Below are 26,838 nucleotides of genomic sequence, written 5' to 3'. Positions count from 1 at the left end.
AGCTAGAAAAAGCTGTGAACAAATCTTTGAAGACACAGGATTACCATTTTACCAGTGGTAGGAATGTGTCATTTCCAAACAAGGTGTTTCCTGGGAGATTTTGCTTTTTTTTTTCCCTGTCAGATGAGGTGAAAAATACACGCTATTTTCCAGGAGAGATGGGAAGCTTTCAGCATTCCAGTATCTTCAACAGAGTTAAATCCTGAATATATTTGAACAAGATGCAGATTACGTGCACTTAATAAACATGCATTTCACAGCTCTAAAAAAAGAGGGTTTTGCCATGGTGTCATTGGCAGTTTTCAGCTCCTGTGATTACAGTAAACAGATAAAGCACCATACAAGATATTTTGAAGTATTGAAGTTGTACTTGAAGATAAAATAGGTGATCCTTTATGATTAAACATATGGATGTTTATTAAATATGTGAAAGAGCTAACAAATCTGGGATTTCCTAGCTGGGTGGTAAAATAACACATTGGCATACTCAAAGATGTGAAGCTTTTACTTTTAGAGCATCTTACTCACTAGTAATTAATTTTCCTCATCTTGTGAAATACCTTTTAAAGTGTAGTCAAAGTTTTCCTGCGGAGCACTCACTTCAAGACAAATAATTAATAAATACAAACTAGTCTGAAAAAAACTGCTGTTGGTTAATAGCATTGCTGCGAACAATATATCAGTTCCTTAATAATCATGCTTTATCATTGTTATAAATCCCAATACTACAGTATTGAAACTTCTGTCATTCTGTCTTATTGTGGTCTGCTGTACTTGTTTTTCCCTAAATGTTTTTATTTCCAACACAGGTTTTCTTCACTGCGTAGGGTATTTCCCCACTTAGTTTAAAAGAAAAAAGAAAGGTTCTTAGGTTGTATCTTTCAACTCTAGACCCAAAATAATTCCTTTAAAAATTGCTAGCACTCTTGCAATGCAGACTATAAACTAGTTATAGTTGAACAGTCTGAACTGCTGGTAAGATTTTTTTCCTTTCTTTTGATATGGAAGAAGACTAAAATCTTCACCTACATTATCATAGCCCACTTTATTTTGTGCTTTCAGTGGCCCTTTAAAGGCAAAGATTGAATTTGTCTTTTCTTAATTAGTCCAAAAATAAGATTCATCCACAGCACTGAAAATCTGTTTTTTTTTCTTCTGTTAGGAAATTTTATTGTCTTTGAGAAACTTGCAATATAAACTCTTCTAACAAACTGAAAAGTGTTTAATGGCCTGACATAATAGGGTTTTCTGGTATAGAATGATGGTTTAATTTTTGTCTGTAGTTAAAGGTCAATTTATTTTAATTATCTCCCATAGTTTCTTTTGGTTATGTTTTCATTTTGTGTAAAGCTGTACTCACATAAGTAACTTTATTAAAAAAAAAATCAGTTAATTTTCACTGAAGTGACTGTACAATATAAAGGTACTTGGGATGTATGAGGGACAGGGATTGTGTTTTGCTTTAGAGCAAAGTAAAGACTGCTACTAATGACATGTCTATACATTAAATAAGTATCTGGCATATTTCTGTAACTAATGCGTCCCTATCTGGTGATACTCAGGAGAAGCTATTTCACTTGAAATTTGTTCCCTTCTTCAAGCCAACTTAAAGGCATTCCAGTGTAGGCAGTCATTGACTTCTCCCTTCAGAAGAGCACCTTGCACATTTACGTTTGTTAGGAGATCTCATCTATGAATGATCGTTTAGGTTTGCGAGGAGGATAGTGGTTTAAGGCTTCCACTAGCTAAGCACAACATGAATTCACCAGGGGCTTTTTTCCCCTCCGTTGATGCTCCTCCTGCTTCTGTGCTGCCGTGCTAGTGTCATGCACGTGGGCAGCATGGTATTGTGCACAGATTTGAGTCTGCTGTGCCAGGAGTATGGAGAAGACAGGAGTATCAGCTCTGCAAGTGGTCGTAGCTGCAAAGAGAGTACTTGATCTGAACCCACAAGGTTACAGAACCATGGCTGCACGCTTCTTTACAAAAGCCTGGTTAGCTTGCCCGGTGCTTCATCTTTTCAGAGCATCCCACCGAACGAACAGATGTACTGGTTCAAATCAAGTGTCCATCTTGCTCAGTATCATGTCTGCAGCAGTGTGGCCTAGAGCACATGTGTGGGGAAGAGTAAAAACAGAGTAACTGTAATGCTTTCCTGGGCCTTAATCATTTTCAGTTCAGGGCGTGTTGTGGTTTGGTTGTTGGTTAATTCTGATCAGTCTTCTCCAGGCCCCTCATGATTTTGTAGACCTTTATTGTATCCTTGAAACACCTGAAGGCTGCTTGTACTTTCATACCTTTGATCATCCTTATTCTCATTTTCTTCTAGTTCTATTATATCTCGTTTGAGGGCAGAAAACAACAGCACATAGTTGCTAAGACGTGGGTGAAATGGTGATTTACACAGAGGCACAGCAATGCTTTTTCTTTTATTTTTTCAGCTCCTTTCCAAATCTTTCTGAAGACATAAAAGGCAGTGCTTCTTTTTTGAAGTACCTAACTCTTTTAAGAGTTTGAGTTTGAAGTGCATTATCTAGTAATCTGTGTTGCAATCAGATTTATTCATGAACATATGTTCCATGTTAAGGCCATTGCCCTACCATGCCTGTCCCGTCCCATGTTCCCCCCTCCCCCCCCCCCCCATTAAAAAGTATTTTTAAAATTTTAAACTAATTTTTAAATTTAATTTTATAGGTTTGCAAAGGTACAGATTAGTGTATCAGCACCTATTATACCTTTCCGAGAGACAATAACAAGGCCTCCAAAAGTTGATATGGTGAATGAAGAAATAGGAAAACAGCAGAAAGTTGCTGTCATACACCAGACAAAAGAGGACCAAAATAAAATTCCTGAAGGGATTCAGGTCGATTCAGATGGGCTTGTTACAATATCTACCCCAAATAAACAAGCTACTCTCAGCGTAAAAGCAATGCCGCTTCCCGAGGAGGTAACTCGACTTCTTGAAGAAAACAGTGACTTAATTCGAACTATGGAGCAACTCAACACGTCTTTGAATGAAGATAAAAAAACCCATGAGATAAATCAGAAAACTCTTGATAGGATCAAGGAATTCAAACAAAAGTTGGAGCAAAATCTGCAGGGAAGAAAGTGGAGAAATGCTGTCGATCAAATCTGGTCATTTGGACCACGGAAGTGTGGGCCTAATATTTTGTTACATAATTTTGAGGGCTATAAAAGGTCTGTGTGGCAGTGCCTTGGGAATGCCGTGAAAGAAGTAAGTAAATACAGAGACTTTGACAACAGTATAGTAAGTGGATTTCAGCTGGCTACACTTTCAGGTCCCATGTGTGAAGAACCTCTCATGGGTGTCTGCTTTACAGTGGAAAAATGGGAAATGAATAAATTTGGAGAGATGCTGTCAACTAGTAGTCAGAATTCAGGGGAATGTGATGCCATAGAACATGAACAAAATGAAGATACAACTCTAACCAGCAGTTGTACTGATGAAGTTTGCAGTATGAACGAATACCAGGACAGCAGTCAAAGTGTTCCAAAATCACCTGAGAAAATTAGTAAACACAAGGGAGAAATTTTACTTGCAGATTGTTACGGTCCCTTCTCTGGACAACTGATTGCCACCATGAAGGAAGCTTGTCGTTATGCTTTGCAAGCAAAACCACAGAGGCTTATGGCAGCAATGTACACATGCGAAATTATGGCTACTGCAGAAGTTTTAGGTAAGACAGACAAAATAAACCTTTGTCAATAATTTGCTTTCTGGTTTCCAAGGTGAGATTTTATAAATTAGACTGAATCAGAAAGTAGAACTTGATTAAAAGTTTTCTCTGAGGTTTTTTATAATTCTCCAGTAGATTTGTACAATGACTCTCATGCCTGTAGTATTTATACTATTGTGAATGAAAATTTAGCATTCTTCTTGCTTATCTGAAGCATATGCATAAATAACAATGCTACATGTTTTTGGAAGTGCAAAATACAAAATGTTGCCTTTTTATGAAATTCTTGTAATATCAACTTCAGTAAACAAGAATATCAACATCGTGCTTCATAATTAAGCTTTAGTTCAATGAAGAGATGAGGAAACCTATCATGTTTGCACAGTCTTCGTTAATGCCATTTCAAGATGTTTTAAGTTAATGTAATAATCAATATAGAAGTAAAATCAGGAAAAAGAGAGAATCTTCAATTATTGTTACAGTCTGGTTGGTAGATTTTATTTTTTTCGGTGGCATCTGTATCCTTGTGGTATGCAAAGTTGCCCACTTTGTAAACCCAGTGCATACCAAATTTGTGTCGCTTACGTTACCTTACCATTTACACCTACTTTTATGACCTACTTATAACACCTCTTAACTTACTCTGACATTTGTTCTTGGAGTTTTCCATGCTGAATCTGATGCAGTGCACCAAGATTTTCTTTAAAACTAACTTCCATTGCATTTAAGCTATCAGCAAATTTACTTTGGCTATACTACTCATGACAGAAATTACAGTATAGCCCACCTAAAATAATTAAAGATTTGGTTATTTTTTGTAAAAGTCTCAGCTGTTGTACACACAAGCATGACAGCAGTTAAACCAAATTAGTCTGAAGAGCAAAATTTACAGTTGTATGTAATGAAAAGAAATGCCTTTCAATGACCAATTATTTTGGACAGATGCATGATCCTGTTCTTTTCTGGAGGTACTCTTTAGCAGGCCTGGTAAAAGGTGTCCAGCGGTAAGCTTATTAGCACATTACCTTAAACTACAACTTACTACAACATTCAACTTCTGCATTTTTAAACTATCTTTAATTATTTTTTAACGTGTAAGAATGCCTATCAAAACTAGACTTTGCAGTGTTACACATTAATGTTCCAGGAGCATATTAGCACAATACTTCTGAATCTCTATGTCAAACTACAAGCAAGATACCAATTTTCAAACCACAAAGCCACTGTATAAATTGCTGTATAAATTTCAAAAATGCTCACTACCAAAAAAGCATGATTATTTATAGTCATATAATTAACATGCATTGGCTCATCAGTTGTGCCATAAAGCCAAACGGAAACACGGCTTTCTAATGCATATATATTGGGGTTTTTTTTAATGAGTGTAATTTAGGTCTCGGACATGCAAGCAAATTAGTCCAGTCTAAGGAATGTGAGTTGTGTGATAGTAACCATGGACATGCACTTAGTTCATTACAAATTCATGGGTTTAATTTTTATTATGGAGGTGTCAGCTAATAAATTGCATCCTCATTAGGGGAAGTGAAGAGTAGGCATGCTACCCAGTAAGACTTGGCAGTTGACATGTGACAAACAACTGGCTTCTGTAACTTTAATTCTTTCAGTTCGTTTTCCATACATGGATACCAAGTTGAGTTTAATATATGTTCATATTACCTGCTTGTTTCTAAGATGTTAGCATCTGAAGAAACTAGTTCTTTTATGTTCGTTGTCTCAGTATGTAAAGTTTCTCCATCAGACTTTTCTGACAATGAAAATAAGCTGACCTGGAGCAGAGGAGAGGAGCAAGGAGAGAGGAACACAGAAATGTGTTGCAAGCTTATACATGTCCGGTGTAATGGGCCTTGGGTTTAGACTTGGGTCCCACATACCCTCAGCGTGTAACCCCGTAGGTTATACTTTGAGCATCTCATTCCTACAGTTAGTTTGCTGGAAAAATCCATTTTTACACACTCCTGCTTTATGGAAATTCTGTGTAAATGCCCAAAAGCTGAAGAATGTTCTGAACTAGTATCGTTTGTTTAATTATTACTATATTTTGCCTGTTGGTATTCCTACCTTTTGGGCTTTTCTTCTCTCTTTTGTGTTCAGGAGGCCGAAAGCTAGACTGTCTTCACTTTGCTGACGTCAGTGAAACTTAGTTAGGAAGGGACTTTACAAAACTGTTGTAGCTTTTCTTTTGGGATTTTGATAGCAATTCATATGTCTTTTTTTAATAAAGTTATTAAAATTTTAGATCACAGCATTTTAGCGGGCAGTTCGCATCAATTCATAGTATTGTCTGTGGCTCAGTTGTGTAACTGAAAACATGCAGAATCCAAACCAGAAGAGCAACTCGTCCGTCCCGGTTTGCTAAGTTTGTGGTGACCCATAGGCTCTTGCAAACGGTGATCCCGTTGTCCTTCCATACTATTTGTTTCCAGTATGAAGCTCCATTTTTTTTAGTGTGCAGGGAATACTGAAATGGTTTAGCATTTTCTCTTGACTTACTGAAGTATCCTTCAGTAAAGTGGTGAGCAGGGCTTAAATATTTTAAGGAGCTGGACTTAATACATCTTTAAAGTGAGTCTATTACTTACAGGCTTACTCGGTATGTTGCAGCACCTTGAAGCTGTTTTTGACATAGTATTATATTTTCAAAATAACTGTTTTAACTATTTTGAATAGGGAGATTTTCTAGTATTTCTTGGTGATTGGTGCTGCTAAATCCATTCAACTAAACTTATTCACTATGCTGCAGTCTGCCCATAGTGGTAAAACTGAAGACCCTATATAACATCTTTGTGATAGCATTAACTGAGACAATACTTCAGAATGCTTGGATGAAATACATGTACCTAGAAACCATTTAGTATGCTATAAATCTTTTTCTGGCTTTTATGTTTTCAAAGAATAATCTTCAGTGAATTATGGCCATAAAATACGTGCATCCAAAGTGCTTTGTGATAAATGTTGCTTTACTTATCTCAAAACTATGTGTGCAAAGTTTTCTAAGTCCTACTTAAAACAATTAATAAAATAAATATTTTGAATTATAACATTAATAACCTATATGGTGTTTTTTACCTTACTTGCTTTAACAAATGGCTTTAATATATATTGTGTGGTGTATACACAGCATATGTACAGTGACCATGATGTGATGCTATGCTGCAATGTGTATGTTTAAGCTTGCATTTTAAAGCAGTTGCTGAATTGTGAGCTGTGCTGAGATAATGACCCTTTCATATCTCAGAGTTTTCTGGACTCACTGAAATTTCCATAGACTTGAAATTGTGTAGTTTTGCTAACAAAGGCTACACACGCATGGCAAACTCAGTGACTTATCTTCAGACTGCCTTAATCTTTTTGTGATTTTAAATATAGAATCTTAAGTATTTCCTCAATTTCCTCATGAGCAATAAGACAACTATTGTGCATAGTAAAGGTGAAGTTCAGTCAGAGGAACAGTGAGGAGGTCCTGGTAAGGGCACGAGCAGATAAAATTATCAGTGATGGTAGAAAAAACACTTCAACCCACATTTTATTAGAGAACTATAAACTTGGAAATGACTGGTGCTGAACTGATGCTTCATTACCTGCATCTGACAGGAAGATTTAACTGTGTGCTTGTGCTGAATTTTCTGAACAAGGACCAGATTCTATATTTAAAAGATAAAGGCAAATAAATCCACTCCAACATTTCTGCTGGTATCCCATGAAAGGCTTCCAGTATATATGCAAATCAATGTACGTGGCTATAGCATTTAATGAATCTTTCTGTCAAGTCAGAATAGGTGGCATGTATTAGGAAGTAATGGATATTTCTAATTTTTTCCAGTAAGAGTCATTTTGCCCAGCTGTTTAAAAGGTAGCAGTACACATTCATGTTTTTTCAGTGCAATATAATATAAAATATTTGAGCCTCTTAGAAATTGATATAAACTTGTTCTTCACTACAAGATACTTTTAAAGCTACTTTGTACATCTAATACTTACTAACTATTCACATTTGTAAATGAAGGCATTCCTAAAACATTATTCAGTGCATCTGTTTCCTTGCGTTTTTATTATCTTAATCAACACAAATGTATTTGCTAGATTTTGTCTGTAAAATACTTGGCCTATAAATTTACTAAAATATTTTAAAAAATTTAACTTAATGCCTACTGTAAAGTCAAACATGGTGTTTTCACAGCTACTTTAATGATATATACACTGTATTTCAATGGACTGAATGTTAATTTGGGGAAGACAAATAAAAATTATCCCTGACTAACTTAAGGCTGATTAATTAAAAAACTAATTGAACACATTAAAGATAATATGTAGTATTTCAGATAAAGTTTTCTGTGATTAGAATAGCACTGCAGTATCTGGGACAAGTACCATAAGGGATATGGTGATCCAAACAAACTTCTAAAGGTAGCTACGATATGATTCCTGAAATACAGTAATATTTCTTAGTAATGTTTCTCAAATATTTGGTTGTAAGGAGCAAAGCAAGTTTGGCACATAATCTGGCAATCTGCCTTTTAAAAAACAGCTATATGATTTTATAAAAGGCACCTAGTGCCAGCATTCTCTAGATATGTACAGTAGTAATAATTTATTAAATGTTACTTGTGGTTCTGCACGTTGTACTGGCAGAATATCTTGTTTGTTTGAATTTAATGAGTCCACTTAATTGATCCACTCACAGGGAAGAATTTTAGCAAAAGAAGTGATGTCTTTTACTTAATGCTGAAGTTTCCTAAATAAATATTTACATATTTCTCTTCATGATGCAGAACATAAATATGTTGGTAAGCCTATCAAAATTATGTCTTTGCAGGTCGTGTGTACGCTGTCTTGTCCAAAAGAGAAGGCAGAGTGTTACAAGAGGAGATGAAAGAGGGGACGGATGTGTTTATTATTAAGGCAGTCCTGCCAGTAGCAGAAAGCTTTGGTTTTGCTGATGAAATCAGGAAGAGAACTAGTGGCCTGGCCAGTCCACAGCTGGTGTTCAGCCACTGGGAGGTAAAAATATCTATTCACTCCATCTGCTTTGGTGTTCTATTTCCTGTAGATGTGGCAGACTGGAATAATAAGCGGAAAAGGTTAAGTTTTGGTCAAGACATTTGATTAATTCCTTTTTGAAATGAAGAGGAAAAAATGTAGCTTTGTATTAGTCTTATTTGCTTTTACAGATACGCTGTTCAGAAAAGTATTTATATTTTGTTTAGATGGGATGCTTTTTTTATTTCAATAGAAAGTCCTTGACAAATGAAATTGATTCTTCATAAACTTGCTTTCCTGAACTTTTTTAATGAGTTCTCTGGTAACCTTGTTTGTGAAGTGGAAAAAAAACCCCAAAAAACCCAACCTACCACTAATAGAAAATGTAACAACACATCTAATGCATATGAAAGTTAACCTTTTAGGGGTTATCAGGGACTTAAGTCATTTTTTGTCCTTATATATTCCAAGTCAGCATATATTTTCATAGTTAAATGCAAAGGGAATAGATTTTATTCTTTCAAAATTAAGTCTGGTGATAGTAAGTGGAGGTGTCCTCAAAATCATTCCATTTGACCATCTTTGTCACTTAAAGAAATGAAGATGTGAAAGTGAAGGTGTAAAGGAAACATGCAATAAAGGAGTGTCAGCAGCTGAGAGCGCGCTGTGTTTTGTTCCTATGATGTGGACAGTACATCTTCAAGGAGAAATATAAAAAGCTGTAAATCAGAGTTCCTCGTTCAAGGAGAACAAACTTGCATTGTAGGGCTCCTCAGAAGACACACTGAAGGAGCCAAAAATGGGTTCAAGGTCAGTGGGTATAAGCTTTTCACATGAAATTTTTAAAAGAACTAAAATCTAGGTTTTTCTGTTTGGGTTATTTGTGGGGTTTTTTCTAAGTCGGTTCCTTTACTTGCTGTTGGAACCACAGAAACTTTTGTAAATGGATTAGAAAGTCTTTTATTTTTGTTTGTTTTTCTTTCATCTTCTGACTTATTTTGTGACCTCAAATAACAAGTCTCTGAATACAAACAGCTACAGATTTTTGAGCTCAGTAATACTCTATGCAGTTGCCAGCTATGGTCCGTTTACCACTGTTGCTCTCCAAAGTATGGGCTGGTTTTTCACATGATGTGGATTCTTCCTCACTTCCTGTAGCTAAATTGTCCTAATAGGTAGTATCTGTTAAATACTTCACTCGCGGTATTTCTTTGTCAGTAATTATTGTAACTGGCTCAGGAATTTTATGTTGATGCTAATGGAAAAAGGGGATCTCTGCAAACCAGCTGAGTCACGTGCTATCAAAAAAGCTGGGAATTCTTGAAACAGTACACTTGGAAAAGTACGTTATGTCTTCCTTGGCAATGGTACCTTACTGGTGTTAGAAAATGCAGTGGACCAGAGACTTATCTCTCCTCCCTCAATACTGATTCATTTAATCTTCTTGTAACTAAGTCGAACTTTAGAGAGAAACACGGCGGGGGAAAAACAGAGCTACACTGAATGAAAAAAGGAAGAAGAAAGGCAACCCCCATAAAGGTCTATGCGCAAAAAAAAAGAGATAAAGCAACAACTTTTTGAATATAGGGATCTCGGTGTAAGCCAGTAACAGGTTAGGTACCTCAAACCAATGAGCGTTGGCAGTATTGCATTGCAGTAGTTTTGTCAGTTTTGGATGTTCTTATCTGAAGGGCAGCCGGTGAGGTTCTATGGCTTAACTGATCTTTTGTCTGAACGGCCTCTGATTGCGCTAAAGGAATATCAGTCAGAAGGACGTTAATTCCAGCTAGCCATTGTTTTGTGCCAGTTTCTTTAGGATTTGTAGCTACTGTGCTCCAATACTAAGCAAAAACATAAACCCCTTGCCCCTCTGACCTTCCCTTATATCCCTAAACCTTGGCATATATGTTCACTGTGTCTGATGTTATGAATTTCACATAAGAAAATGTTTACACATAATTATAGATATGCATAGGAGAGGGAGATTTGAACAACTGGCAACGTTTTCTAAAATTGACCCTCAGGAGAGATTATAATTACAGCTAGTATGTTAAAATGTAGTGGTGGTAGGAAAAATGATTGTGTAATCCAGTCACCTTTCCACCTGGCAAATCTGTCAGTGGGGAGGGTTGGGTTTTTTGTCACATTGAAAGTCATGCTTACATATTTTTGTGACAAAACAAGCCTTTTACTAAGCTACTAAGCCATATTGGCTCTGTGCAGCAGTGGCAGAGGAAGTGCATTCTACTCTCGCATCATCATCAGAATTGCTAAATAAATACAATTTTCAGAATCTGTAGTGGTGGTGTGACAGAGAAACCAGAAAAAATGGTTGTGTGTGTCAAATCATGAGTAATTTGTAGAGTTCTCTGTTTCTTTTTCTTTCTGTATTCTGCTACAAACAAAACAAAACCCCCAAATAAATAAAAAACCCTATCAGGTTTCATCAGTTATTAGGCATGAGACTGACAGTGCTACATTACTGATGAATTATGATGAGAGATATATATACACACACACGTGATAAACACCAGCATTTTATTTGAATCCCCATTATTTAATGTAAGATAATATGATGTGAACTCTGTCTATGTAATCTTACACTATTTTTTCCATAGTGTTAAAAATGGAAAGGGAGTGCAGTAGCTACTTGGTTTTGTTTTGTGTTTCCTATGTTGCCAAGTGTATGGTTGCTGTTTTAATTGTGTAGTATCCAAACCCTTCCATGACATTCTGAATTAATTCTGTGTTAGTGGTGTTTTCTCAGTGTGCTTGGCTCATTAGCTGAGTACCTGGGACATGTGTTTCTCTACACATATTCCTTCTACGTGGTGTTATCCCCATTTTACAGATAGTGAAATAGACTCTTTCTGGTACTTTTAAACTTTTAAGTACTTAATCTCATGGAAATCACATGCTTAAGGTATGTTTAAAGAAATTAGGTTGAATTCATTTTTTTAATTCTTCTGTTTCATTAATATGATTTGTAGATTATAAACACAGGAAGGTCAATGATAGGGCCTACATTTAAACGGAGCCATTTTGGTCTCTGGGAAAATGAAATTACCATTTTTTTTCTTCAGTTATTGAATGTATTTTGTATAGTTCAGATTGCTCCAGCCCCAGGGGATGGAGCAATACGCATATCAAGGTCTATCTTGTCAGATACTCCTTTTTTATTCATTTCTTCTGTCATGCTTATAAAATTTATTCCTGCCTGTAGAGGATGGCACCAAATAACCATTAGTAGGAGCTTTCAGTTTTGTCTCTGTTTAATCAATTTTAAAAGTTAGTCAAGTATTTTCCTTTATGATATCCCTAAGCAAATGTTAAGTGTATTGGGTTTACTTGGCCATATTTTCTTGGATTTCAACATAAACTTCCATCTGAATTCTTAGTTTAAAATATATACCTTTGGGATAATTATGAACTCCTTCTACTTTTTTTAATCCCCGGGTTAATAATACACCTTCAATGAGTGTATGTGTTTGCCTGAGCCTGTTTCCTTTGTTCTCTCTTGATTCTTTGCAGTTACGTCTTCCACTCAGTCATGTCATTTTATCTTAATCATAAGGTTCTTTGAACACGAAGGTATTTGTGATTGCACAATGCTTAGAATAATGGAGCTCTAATCCCATTTGGGAAACCTGTGTTATAGTAAAAAAAAATGCATATGGCTCTATTCAGATGCTGATTGAATTCTCAGCAAGTGCAGAAATTGTCAAAGACATATACCGGTTGTAAAATTGTGAAATGTATGGTATTCCTGTTAACTTGCTTCTTTTACATTGCATAATGATTGGCTGTTAGATGCTTTTATTCTTGTGGGAGCATGGGCAAACTGTAAACACATGTTTAATCTGAATTTTTTTTCAGTATCCCTCCTAAGTAGAATAGTGTCTAGAATGTGCTTTAGGGCTCTGGAGAAAGGTAAGAGAAGGACTGCATGTAATAAGTAGTAAGAATATGAGGCATTCTGAGTCTGGAAGTTTACTATTTTGACTTTTAATTCATTCCTTCTGAATTGTAAGTCATTTTATAACTCAGAAAATGAGGGCTTAATATAGAAGTTGCTGGATGAGATTGTTAGGCCTGCATTAAACAGAAAGCAGACTAAGGTAAGGAGGGAGACTAAGAGAATCTATACTGGGTTTGAACGCCAACGTTACATACATCACTGTGCCAGTGACAGTTTAGGCATGTAAATGAATTCTAGGAGTATCTGGGAGCCTTTCAAATCTGAAAAGCTCATTGTATTGGACAGGACATCTGAAGCTAGTTAAAATAGTACATAAAAGTGGTAGTGGTGTGTCTTTAGTTTTCCCTCTCAATACACGTTTCTTAATTAATAGGAAAAATGCAAGAGTAGAGCTACAGATCTCCGTTTTCCTTTCCAATTCCCGAATTCCTGTTTGTAGCTACTGACTGAATCAAGGCTAAAGCTCAGTTGTCAATGATTGAGACACAAACAAAGATGATGCTCTTGAGCCAAAATGTACTTGTATGAGTTTATTTTATAACTAAATGTGTAAATGATCACTATTACAATATTTATTGGAAGAAGAGTTCTCATGTCTGACTTCAGGCGTTTTAAGGCCTCAGCAGTTTCCTTTATATATTGTGAATGAGATCTCTGAATTATGAAATACTTCTGAATGCTTATTTTACTTTGTAGGGAATCTACACCTAATACATCTCTGTAGTCTAAACCTCTAAAGTTTGACTGCATGGTATGCTATATCCCCTGTCTCTCAAAGAACCTGTCTCTCAAAGAAAATGAAAAGTTATGAATCCAATACTTTTTTTGATTTTTGATTTTTTTTCAAGATGGCTATGGATATGAAGTGAATTTTTCTGTTGGGTTTATATCTTCCATCTCTCTCACTTGCTCTTTTTTTTTTAAACTGTATTTTTGCAAAACCTTGTAATTTGACAATCAAGAGCTGTTGAAAGAAAATACTTCTAAGGAATACAGAGAGAAATAAAATCGGGAGACTTTTTTCAAGCTAGTTATGAAGAGAGCAACCCGTTTTCACACTTTCTTTTAAATGCCTGTGTAAAAGTATATATGATACCCTTGAGAAGATGATACATCGTGCTTATTTGTTTGATACATAAATTGATCTATAGTGATGCAAAGTGGTAGCATTTTGTGAAGCCAAGATTTGACTAAAACGGTAATCAAACAATTGGTAAAAAGGGAGGCTGACAATTAGTTGTGTTTTTTTTCTTTCAGGATGTGATATAGAGATTAGTTATTTATAAAATAGGCAAGCTGGTACACAAAGTATTTGGTGCAATGTGAAAGTTTGTGTTTTAACAAAATAACTCTGACTTGTTTTTATTTTGAGAACATTTATGTGTAGGTGCTTCTGTAAAATTCTATAGCATATTGTAGAAATTTTTCCTCCCACCCTCTGCTGCTTAATCCTCATCCCCAGCATGATGCTTTGTGCAAGTGTTTCAGGTGCTCAGCACTGCCCACAGTCACTCCGTACTCCTAAGCAGGAAAGGGGGTGATACCTGCTTTCCACTATGATGGAATGGGTGCAGCAAAATGGAGAAGCTGAATCTGCAGAGAGAATATTCTCTGCCTTTCTGAATAGGAAGCATTTGGGCCTTTAAAGGCTTACAGAGGAATAAGATACCTGTTACGAAAAGGTTTTTCACGGAATAAAACCAGTAAGACCCCATAGTTGGTTAAACAACAGCCAAGAGTAAGACAAAAACTTGAAGAATCTTTTCTGGATATTTTAAGTTGTGGTTTCATTCAAGGACAGGCTGAGATCCTGGCAGCTTTCAATGGCAGAATTAGCAAAATGGCAAAATTAGTAGTAAGTAATAAAAATTAGTAATAAGTTTTTAGCTGTGCTTCAGTTGTGTATTTCTAAGCAGAAGTATTTCAACACTGTAGTACAGAAATCACTTGAAAAATGGTATTCAGACTGCCCTGCAGTGCAGGTTATGGCAGCTCCTAGCCATATGCCAGCATCACAGCATTTTCCCTGGGTTTGATGGAAGGCAACTGCTGATGCGGAGATTGCTTTTGAAGTTGTAAAATGCCATCTTAAAACACTGCTCTAGGGTCTGTATGTTCTTTCACATGGAAGTAAGGAATGACTTGGAAAACTACCTGGAAGTAAGGAATGACTTGGAAGACTACGTGCCCGTACAGGCACTAGCATGGTACGTGTTAGGCGGTAGCTCACTGCCAGCGCTGCTTTCCTGACTCTGTAGCTGTTTGGGTTAAATACAGGCATTAGCCAGGCACTTGTGTACCTCTGCACTGCACTGGGTGATGCTCAGGGAAGGCCCCACTTACTGACATGGTGGGTCTTGCTGGATCTGAGGTCACAGGAGGATTGTCGTCAAGAAATTAATCTCATTCCACTTTTGAGATTGTCATCTTCTCCCTGTCCCTGCTCCACATCCCAAAAATGTACGAGGCGCTGTTTGGAGCCCACCCCAGTCCACCTGAGCTCAGCCTTACCGGGTACCCTGCCTGGTGGTCTCTGTTCTGGGAGCACACTGCCGGTATCCAAATGGCCTCGCACCGTTTGGTTATGCTCAGAAGTGCAGAAGCACTTTTGCAGCATTACCCAGCATATTACCCAAAACCCAGCAGTGAACAGGTTTTCAAGGTCATGTTTCACATAAACCTGTGCAAAATTCTGTCATTTTACCTGAAAGATAGAGGTAATTTCCATTTGGCAGGGCTGCGTCAGACATCTAAGGCATGCAGATGAGCTGAAGCCTTTTAGTTGCAGTCCGTGTCGTTACTAAGGGATGGACACCATTTGAACTGTGGATGTTCTTGAAGTATCTTTCTAGCATCAATTTTTCTAAGGTAGAAAGGATTCTGATACACTGAAGCTTGTATCGTCTTTGAAATTGTGCATAATAATTCTTCTGAAAAAAAGCTTCTGGCACAATGTTTTTCCTGGCATGCTAAGGGCTGCCTGCGGTAGTGCCCAGTCACACTGAATTTAGTGGTTCTTGGGATTTCTTATTAAGCCGTTCACAAAGGCCATAATATTCTTGCTGGTCTTACAGCCTTCACTGGGCAGTGTAAGACTGCTCTTTCTATTCATGGTCCAGCTAAAGCTTTTTCCACACTGATGGTATTTGGCTCAAAAGAAATTTTCTGTCCTCATCAGACAGTAAGGACCAGGAGGGGAAGCGCTACTAGGAACATGGCTGTGTTCCCAGCTCTGCCTGACCTTTTGGATGAACTAGGCAGATCCCTTCTGTTTGCTTTTGATGCTTCGCTCAACCTTGTTTTGCATAATTAATCTCTGCCTTAGGCAGAGACTGTTTCATACCAGCGTTTTGTGAAACGCACTAGACAATGGGACCCCGATCACTATTGGAGCCATCTGGGTGCCACTGAAATGCAAATAATAAATCACCCTCAAATTGAGGCTTAAAATTCCAAGTCCTCTTGAATTGGAAGTGATCTGTTCTAACTCAAATCTTATTGAAATGTTTGATTGGCTTACATAATCATTTGCAGAATTTAGTACACACTGTATTGTCTTTCAGTATTAACATAGTATGCTTGTAGTATTTGTACTTTTATGGATTAATTATTACAGGTATTCAGATTATGTCTCATAAAGGTACAGGCATTTATTGTTTTAATAATGAATGTGTAGGTTGTTAGGCTAAAAGCAAGTGACAGCTGTTTTGCCTATGCTACTCTGCATGCTGTTACTAAACAAGTCTTATGAGACTTCATTGTTTGGGTGTGTTGTTTTGAATATTTGTGATATTTAATGAAACATCTTGCTTTAGAATAATTTCTTTTTCTCAAGAATACCCTTGCACTTACAGTATTTGAAGTAATCTTTTCACTTCTTTTGAAATACCTTATCCCAGCTGACTTCATTATAAACAGTTTTATTTATACCTAGAGTGGGCTCATAGTTCTGCACTGAGCTATGGAACACACTCTTCAGCAGGTATTTGACTGTTCGTTTTTTTAAGTATAATGGGATTCTAGTGATTTGTTTATCGACATACTTTAAACAAATTCTATCACCCAAGGCTTTTATAGAATAGTTCAATGAAAATATTGTTAAACAATACTATTAAGGAACATTTCCACCACTTAAGAGTTGCATTTGCAATAACAGATTTAAGAATTGTATCAGCTGCTGTGCACTAATTTATTTTACTGTATTGCATTTTATATGGCTGCGAGAAAATACATGCTCTCTAATAAGAGTAAATGCTAGTCTGGTGATCCACTACACAAATCTTGATTTATAATTCACTTTTTAAAAGGAATTGTTTTCAGAAGGGCCTTGTGGATCTAGTGTAGAAATATTTGGTAGTATTAACTAAGACGTGGTAACTGTCTTGCTGCTTTGTCGTGCACACTTTGGAGAAGTAATCATGTGTTCATTCTGGCCTGTTTGCAGTTAAGGCTGCTGTTGTCCCCATCAGATTATTCTGGTGTTGAATAATAAATAAGCCTAGGCCAGTGGCTAGTTTTTGCTGTTATAAAGAAAAATTCACAAGTCCTAGCAAATGTTCCTGAAGAAAAGATAATGCTGAATTTTCTAGTTGTCAAATCGCACACAGTAGGTGGTATTTTAAAATATACTTTACCATAATGCTCACAGTACCATCATGTCATTGGTTTTACAGTGTCTTTCTCCTAATGCTGGTTCCTCTTGGCATCTTTTTGTTCGCTAAACTTGGGGTATAAACAGTTTGGCTGTGATAATTTTCTTGTCACCCCTGCTGAGTGGTTCCCAGACACACATGGCGCACAGGCAGAATGAGAGAAAGGCAGACTAAAGACCTTTAATAGAAAGTTAACTGAATTGCTTGAGTCACTTAAACATTTTCAGCTGTGAAAGACATAGTATTTTGAATTTCCAGTTCTGTTTCAATTAAAGCTCTTGTTTAGGAGTGTAACTTTTTGAGAAAGCTGTTAAGTTGTTATCACATTTCTGGTTTTAAAATTAATCTGAGGCTGTATATTTTAGTTTTGTACTGAAAAATTAATATATGGACACTGAATAATTTTAAAGTGACATGCAATATAGAATAAGTAATGTTTGTGGGTGTCTTTTCTGCTTTGATCCTGTGGATCTTCCAGGATTCACAGTAAAGCCCTCTGTTAAATGGCTACATCATATTTCAGAGGGATTGGTCCATTTAGAATCTAATTAATCATTTAGGACTTTATCCAGGCAAAAACTCAGTTTCTGTCGTAGGTTCCAGAGTCATCCCTATGCGGTTCCCATGAACACAAACAATAGCTCAGGGTCTAAAAAGCTTCTCGGCTCTGATTCCAGGAAACCCAGACCCACCATTCTGACAGCTGCGATTGTAAGCGAATTGATGACAATGCTTTTGGACCATTGTACGGAAACGTTTCTTTCTTTTGCTTGCTTGCACTGTATTCACAGAGTACGGGCGATGACGGGTGCCGCCTGCCGTACGCGTTTGCTTTGATTCATGATGTGAACAGAAGAGAGACGGTCTAGTCTGTGCCCTCACCTCACTTACAGAGTGAGAACTTTTAAAGAAGAAAACTCTTACTTTTTTTGTATCGCTGTGTCAGTAACACCTCTGTGTAGTTACCTTAGGGTTACGCTAACATGGCTATTTACTGACTCCTTAAGGGGGATGCACAGCTGATGCCCCGAGTTCCAGCTGACTCAGTAGATCTGGCTCGCTCTTTCTCATTACTTGCCATGGTGTGGTAATACAAATAATGTGTTCTAATTAACCTCATCTTTTGCAGTGTGTCCACACTGTTCAGATAGGCATGACCCTCTAACAGAAGTTTTCAAATGCCACCATAACTTGCTCTAGAAGCAGTATGTAGCACCAGAGTTATTTAGGCAGCTTGAGAAGCAAAGCTCGCTCCTGAGGTGGCTTTTGAAACCTAATTTATGTCTCTTTACATTGCTGTTGTGCATCATGTAGCAGTGCAAGGTTCACTCAGGATTCTGTAGCCCTGTGCTGCAATAAGTTTGCAGGTTTATCCTTGCTGGCTGCTAAATACTAAACAGTACATATATGTGAGCCTCCTGTTATATTGGCTTTCCTGAGAGCTGGAGATACTTGTTGAAGCATGACGAGTTATTATCAGCGGAAGAACTATCCAGTGCAAAACTTCACCTAACATTAGTAGAGCAAGTCTTTCATAAATTATTGAAAGAAGCCTGTCTGTCAAACCTGGGGATTTTCTTAAACATCCATCGCTACATCTAAATGTTTACAGGTAGATTAGATCTGTAAGTTCAATGTGGTGTATATACTTTTGGACTCCTCCGTTGTATTAATTCTTCAAGAACCACTGTTTCACTGTTTCTCTGTGGGCATAACTTCTGGGTATTAAATTTCTTGCTAATGTAAAATAAACTTCATCAAAGGGGGTAGTAACAGCCTTTTAAGTTATCATGGTTTGTAGCTGTATAATCTCCCTCAGCAGTACAGTCTGGAGCAAATCCACTGAGCATGAATCACCTTTTCTTATTCATGTATTCTTGGACTTTGAAATTTTTGTTTGTTCAGCTCTTCAGGCAGATCATGAATGGGGAAGTCCCTGGTGGTTTTCCATCGTTAAGATGTTCAGTATGAACATCACTACTACAACTTCATCAAATCAACATGCAATTTTTGCCCCAAAATTGGAAAAAAACCCAGTAGTCTTCCCCTTTCTTTTATTTCTAGTGCATAAAATGATGGTAAAACTTTCAAGCTCTCCGAGAGTGGGGACCATTCTTTTTTATTGATGTAAGCTATCAAGGAATCACCTTTAAGGTTCTAGGCACTGGTTATAAGGCCCTGTACAAGACATCAGAATGGGTATGACTCAGGCAGATTCTTCTATGGTTAGACAGTCCTTACTTTTATGTTAAATAAAAATGTGGAAACTTTTGGAAAGCTAAGTTTCATACTGTTTATTTCTGAGCTCTGCTTGCTTTTGGTTTTCAGCCAGACAACCCTATGCATAGTCATTTCCCACCTAAGTAATTGAGATTGGATGTCACTTTCTGCACGAGTAGTATTCCACTTAATTTACCAGGACTATGTATATACTTAACTTTAACAAAGTAGAACTATTTTTGTTGGTTTAGGGGCTTAATGTACTATTTTGCAGGATTGAACCTACAATGTTACCTAATATAAAATAGCCATATTCTGCCATAGCCATTTTCCTAACTCCCCATAAAGTGTAATTTGTTTGATTGTGTTAGGTGTTACTTAAGATGAGGTACTAAATTAGAACTTTACAAGTGTTGATATTTCTGGAGAAAATTGTCCATCTTAAGCCATGATTTTTTTAATGCCTGTTCTTGCTAGTTTGTGTAGCTTAAGCTTTAACAAATTTTGCTTAGTTTGAAATGCTGCACAGCAATTAAAAGTATTTGTCAGAAGAAAAAGTTTATAACACTAGAAAAGGTCTATGACACTAAGCCAAAATTGGTAGTTTGGGGAAGTTTGTTCCTTCCTTGTTAGTTATTAATGTTAGTGCTAATATTGTATATTTCAGAAATTATTTTGGAGTGATGTCCTCAGTTATTGTCATAAGTATCATGACTCTTATAGTAACTATACTTGTCTGCACTCCTTTTTCCATGAAGATTTTGTTTAAGAAATGGGTACAGTATTACCTTTGGGTTTTTCAGTAAAAATGTATTACTTGTAACTGCATCTTGTGAGGAAATCCACAATCATTTAAGTGAAGTAAGTATTTTTGAAATTTGCAGCAGAACCTGAGTCACATAATATGGTCAATTTTTATCCCTTCCTAACGCTTATGTTTAGCATTCTTGGAAGGTGATCTTGTTATTTTTCACTAAGTTCCTTAATGCTTGTTAACTACAGTATTTTCACTCTGTTTTATGGTTAATTGTCCACCAAGGGGAAGGAAAGTTGAATCTCAGGACTATAACCCTATACAGTTTTGGTTGGTCACCCAGACATCAGTTCACTAGGGAGAATTTCCCAGATTTGATTACATGTACATGTTATATGAGCTTAAGACTTGATGATCGCTCTTAATGACTTTGGAGTAATTTATGGTGCCTGCAACAGTTTAACATATGAGTAGAACTGAGGTGGATTCTTAGGAGCATAGAAATGGTGGGGGGGTGTCCTCCTTTTTCTTTAGGTCTTAAAACATTTACTTGGAAAACTAAAACTTCTTGAAGTAATATGAGAGTCGCTAACAGTAACGGAATAAATTGTTATCTTTGGCTAGCTAGTTAAGCATTAAGCCTAGAATTTGTGTGAAATCTACATAGTCCAAAGGTAGAGAGTAAATATCTCTTCAGGTTTTCTTGGGGAATTAAAAATGTTGTAGTTTTGCTGTGCAGGATGAAATGAGGAAAGGTTTTAAAGACTTTGTAAGATAACTACATCTCTGGCATACTCTCTGTGGTAGTCTGAGAAGTGTGGGGTATATAGGATGAACTGGGGATAAAGACAGGTCCAGTTATTCTCTGATCATATTAGATCTGAAATCTCTTCTAGAGGAGGGCCCCTGAGATATTAAACTGTGAGAACAGCTCTAGTAAATATGTTAGCACCAGAAACAATGATTTTTAAACCATCTGTCCAATTCATTGGGATTGAAGAACATAGGGCACAGAAATGAGCAGAAACCTTCAGTTCTTATAAATTCTAATAAAATCATAGCGAGATAATATTCCAAATAAGGAATTCCTTCTTGAAAACTGAGAATTTTCTGAACATTTTTTGGGCATTATTTGCTGACTGGCAACTAAAATTGCTTTTTAAAATTATTTGTGTGCAGATAAATGAAATTGAATTTGAAAAGCTATTCTGGGCTTCTTATGTCAAGTGCTACGTAGTGTATCTTAACTCTTGTTTTCTGCTTAAATAGCTAACTGCTGGTTTTCTAGCTGCACTGCTTTCATACTTCTCGACTTCAAAGATTGATTACCTGAAATGTACTAATAAACCTTTGTACTATTTTACTTTTTTTTTTTTTCTTTTTATAGATCATTTCAAGTGACCCATTCTGGGTACCAACCACTGAGGAAGAATATTTGCACTTTGGGGAAAAGGCAGACTCGGAGAACCAGGCCCGCAAGTACATGAATGCAGTAAGAAAGCGAAAGGGACTTTATGTAGAAGAAAAAATTGTGGAGCATGCAGAAAAGCAAAGAACTCTCAGTAGAAATAAGTAGCTATGTCTGCTTCCTTTCTCTCCTGACTCAGCTAAGTACAGGAGGATTATTTTCTATGCAGCAGATTCAAAATTTCGTCTGGACTTTGTTCTTTGACACCACTTTTCTTACATGCTATAATATCTGTGGCTTATGTTTTAATAAACTTAAGCCTTTCCAAATTTTATACAGATGAGATAGTTTGTTTATTTATTTAAATAAAATATAGGCATATTCATTGCAGTTGGTCTCAATTTTTAAAACCCTATTGAACTTTCTGTCACAGGATTAGGAACTCCTAATTTAATTTGTTTCTTTCTGATTTTATGAGATGTAATTACAGTTAGAGCTGGTTAGCTAGTTTGTTGGAAATAAACTATGCACTGAATTTAGCTCCTTAATGTTTTTGACTCTATTTTAAATTTGTTTTAATTTCTGTATTGTATTTGTTACTCACCAGTTCTTTCCATAGTTATCTACATACAAATAGATGTAAGCTGATTAGGAGTTTCTAAACTATTTGTTTTACTCCATTCCTCAAGTGAGCAGTCATCTAAAGCAGTAATGTATCTTCTTTGAATCAGAGGGCAAAAATAGCACTTGTGGAAGACTAGGCACTACAAACCAAGCAAGATTTGTCTTTTTCCCCCCTTAGAATACATCTTATAAAGTTGATATGATTATCCTAAGCTGGGAGCTGCTGTCTCTGAACTAGGCACACAGCTACCTCTGCCAATCCTGTGAGAGTGTTTACAGACTTGCAGAAATTTCTACCCATTCAGCCTGTTGTCTGGAATTCAGTGAAGGGAATTAGCTAAAGTGTCTTTGTTAATTGCAGAGAGTTCTGTTTCAGATAACCATGCAAATGGGTTGTCCTTTTCTTTCCAGAATTATAACCATCTCTTTAACTTGTGATTGCCTTGTACTCCTTTAGCACCTACTTGGTCTTTCTGAATAAATATTCTGTGTGTGCCAATTAATGCAGCAGGCAGAATTTACTAATATCAGTTTTGCTTCTTTTGGGAAAGAAAACTAAGTTACTTGTTCCACGAGTAGAATGATTTTGAATGCTTAACTTCTATTTTAAATCGCAGTCCTTTCTTTTCCAGCTTGTTTGCTTTCATTATGGAAATGTTTCCTTTTAAGATTGTGTTTATGAATTATTCAAGCAAATGAAATATTTGCCTTCCTTAGAAGGTTGTTCCATAAATTGCTGTTGTTTTTCAAGGGGTGTCAGCACAGCAGCCCTGTTAGAGCTGGTACCAACATACGTAGTTTGGGCACTGCCAGCTGGTATAGCCATGGAAGACATGGTAACTTACTGCAGCCTCCAAAAAACACTCAAGGCATAAATGTTTGTAATGAGATCTTGGCTAATACAGCTACCCTGCTAGCTGAACGCAAGATGGAGTTAGGGATGTCTGGCCTGCAGTCACAAAGGTGCTTGCATAGGTGATGTAGAGATGGACAGGTTGGTCACTGTTATGACTGCATAATTGTTAACTGTAATCCACTATACTTGAATAAGCAGAAAGAGCATTAACACAGATTTTAAAAGATTTAACAATACTATTCATATTTCATTCTGGCATATTTTCGGATTGCATCTCAAACAGCATAAAGATGATAATTAATTCAGGATGTTGCAACACTGTTCTTTGTAAAGACCGAAAACTCCACTAACTAGCAGAAGAAAATCAAACCAACCTCCAAGAAGTGCTCACAGCAATATTTGAGATCTGTTTTTTTAGTAACAGCTACTAGTGGGAAGAGAATCTAATTGCTAATCTCTAACCTTTTTTCTCCGTATTATTCAAAAAGTAACTTAATGTAGCTGGTTTGCCCCAGCTTAACACATACATAGCAATATGACATCATTTTGGAAAAATCTCTGCAAAGCAGGGTAAATAACTTGCTGATGGACCAAGCCACAGAAAGATTTAATTGAGAGCTAGCCATTGTATACTTTCATTTTCCACTACCAGCTTTATTGCTAATACATGTATAAAATAAGCATACACAGCTTTAAAAATATTTGATATGTGTAAATGTTTAGTACGCTTTTAACTTTCTAAAAACTATGCACGCAATTGACATGATTTGGCTCTACTGGCTTTAGTAGAAGCAAGGCTCCTTACAACTGATAATGTATAAAAACAACAATCAGCTTCTATGTGATAATATTTATTAGAGAATGATATCTATTCACTGGGCAAGCCATATAATAATTCAAACAATTCCACTTTGTAGAAAGGGAAAATGAAAATAGGAGCTGAATTTCTATAGAGAAGAATAAAGACCAAGCAGTGGCCACACAAGCCCCTTTGTCTTGTCTCTGGCCACACTTCTTTTATCTTCCTGATTTAAAAATCTTTCATTTTTTTCAAGCACTAGTAATCTTATGATTACTAGTGATTCACTTTTTCCCACATATTTGTTTCTTTCTTTTAACAAACTTAATTTTAAAGCAGGAGTCCAGAAGAGAAATCAAGGTATAACTGGAATCTGTGCTGTGTTTTCTTTCCTATCCCTCTTTCCATGTTACTTTAGGACTTTAGGTGCAGCCTCAATATTACAATTGACGAGGACAGAGACACTAAAGCTGCGCGGTATTTCTGTACCAAAACATGCAGTTCCCTAATTAGGTCTGAGTACAATCTCTTGACTCCCTACTAACCTTAGGAACTAACCCTTCTTGTTTGAGACACTAATATTCGGAAGCTTATTCTGTGGGGAATAGAGTTTGTCGCTCCATAAAGTCAGCTGCCGCGCTAACAGGAAGAGAGAAACATGCAACATTTGAACTGTGCATCGTACTTCTGATAAATTTAGAGCGTGGAAGAGTAGCTTTGGCTGTAAGTGATTTTGGAATAGTTTATTAGATTAAATACTTATTCTGATAGCAGAGAGGTCCTGGCAAAATTCTTGGACACCTAATGGCCATTGTTTTGAGTTGAAACTCTTCTTTAACAATTTGGGTTGGGTTAAGCAATCACAATTATAAATGACCTTTACATTTCTCACAGTGCATGGTAGAACCATCTGCTTTTCTGTGCATGGTGTGGTGTTATAAATATATGGAGAAAGCCATAATAAGACTATAGGAAGGTTGTGAGCAGCACAGTTGGAGTACCTTGCAATCTTCTTGTGTAGTCCCTTCCAATAGCATAAGAGGGGAGAGGTGCGTCAAGTCAGGCTTTACAACAGACGGCAAATAAGCAACAAGATCTGTCTCATGAAAAGCTATGGGCAGGAAAATTCTTTAATACTACTTCAGGAATCTTTAGTTGATCTTTCAGAGAGCCAGGTTAAAAGGGAACCTTAAACTAATGAGTTTGGTACAGCCAGGCCTGGCGTATTGCCATGCCTGAGAAAAAATACATTTTTGTGGTGGCAAGGAGTCACCTGTTTGTGCAACTGAGACCCACAAGGATGAAGGAACCTCAGCTTTTGCTAAGTGCTTGCTTATTCTTTGTTTCCACAAAGTGGATGAGGGGAATAAATGTCTCCAGTATAAATGAGAAACTGGACATCAGTTTCCTTCTCTTACTTTACACAGGAGGTAAATACACTGTACTTGGCAACTCTGGAAGTAAAACAGCACTTTTGATTTGAGAGATGTTCCTCAAACATATCTGTCTGAAACTTTTTTCATTTATAAACCTAGTGCCAGACGAGTACCATTTAGTGATGAGACAACTTGAAGAATAGAAGCTTGCAGGTCTGCTTAAAACCTTCCACAGTGTGACTTGGCAGCAGAACTCGAACTGGGAATTCAGGTGAATTTTCTCCTTGCCCTGATCTTATCAGCCTAAATTCTTTGGGCGGGGTATCTAAAGGTTTTGCTGTTTCTGTTAGGGTTTCTCCTTTCTAACTAACATTTCAGAATGCTGTGTAGACTTCTGTGCTTCTTCCTAGTTTTCTTTGGCAGCAGAAATAGAAGTAGAAGAGCATGTGGAGGGGAGGATGTGAATGAGCTGGATTATTTTGTCCGCACCATTTTTTTTTTTTCCAATGATTGGTTTGAATTCTCACATAGCTTCTGGTTCATTTTGATTCTTGTTCCTACCAGACTGCCTGTGAAAACTCAAGAGTTGAAACTAGGCAAGGGAGTATAGTTTTCTTTGTTGCATCATGTCTAGGATAAGGACAGTCAAGAAAATAGTGATAAAGTCTTTTTAGTACCTGTTGTAAAGTTGACACATAGTCTGTTGGTATTCATAAAATGTTTTGAAATCCTTCCTTGGAGGGTGTTAAATGTTAATGGGTTTTTTTTATACTGCATACTAGTAGATCCACACTTATAGGATGCTTATAAGAAGTTTCCATCAAATGACATTACTTCTGATATGTAAAATCCATGGAAATGAAACCAATTCTGAAACGTGATTTTTCAAGATCAAATATTTACATAAAACTTCCAGGAAGTAAATGTTCTCTTAACACTGTAATTTGAGGGGTTTTGCATTATAATTATTCTCTTATTTTGACTATAGCTAAGCTTTTCTATGGATCTGAAAGCCTTTCATTAGATTTTTATATAATTTAGGTTATAATTGGCAGGAAAAGTGACCCAAACCCAAATGTTTTAATCTAAGAAATATTTTATAAAAAGCATGGATGTACCAAAGCTCTCAATTTCAGACAGGAGTATTTTCTTCCTGTATTTCCTCCCCACGCCAACAGATAGGAATCTTACTAGAATAGGCAGAAAGCAAGTGAATATACATTCTTGCCTGAAACAGCCTTTTTAATTATTATTTTTTGAACTTCAAACTTACAGTTGAATGATTCGGATTCACTTACGACATCTCAGCTGTGACTGAGCGGGTGTAAGACACAAACGTCCACGTTGGTACTGTTAACAGGCACAAAGTGTTTTTAGGGAAAGCTGATGCCATTTCCACAGCCATAACTCAAGCTTCTTGGGAATTTTCTGCAGAGTGGGATCCAATGAAGTTGGGGAAAGGTTGGCATAATGT

The 26,838-nt window shown here is 36.7% G+C and overlaps 1 protein-coding gene across 1 annotated transcript in view; it reads left to right on the top strand.

Annotated features, from left to right (window-relative positions):
• Positions 1-22,037, top strand: part of EFL1 (elongation factor like GTPase 1) — a gene marked incomplete at its 5' end in the record, with an annotated part of 79,851 nt that extends 57,814 nt beyond the window's left edge. The window contains 3 exons of the mRNA XM_082005249.1: positions 2,695-3,698; positions 8,533-8,717; positions 21,689-22,037. Coding sequence (XP_081861375.1) covers positions 2,695-3,698; positions 8,533-8,717; positions 21,689-21,877 — 1,378 coding nt within the window. The 3' untranslated portion in view covers positions 21,878-22,037. The remainder of the gene's footprint in view (positions 1-2,694; positions 3,699-8,532; positions 8,718-21,688) is intronic.
• Positions 22,038-26,838: the final 4,801 nt, after the last annotated feature.

Source organism: Phaethon aethereus (assembly GCF_964289735.1).
Source record: "Phaethon aethereus genome assembly, chromosome: 12".
NCBI lineage: Eukaryota > Metazoa > Chordata > Aves > Phaethontiformes > Phaethontidae > Phaethon > Phaethon aethereus.
Note: the sequence above shows the minus strand (reverse complement) of the source record. Positions and strands in the feature narration are given on the sequence as shown.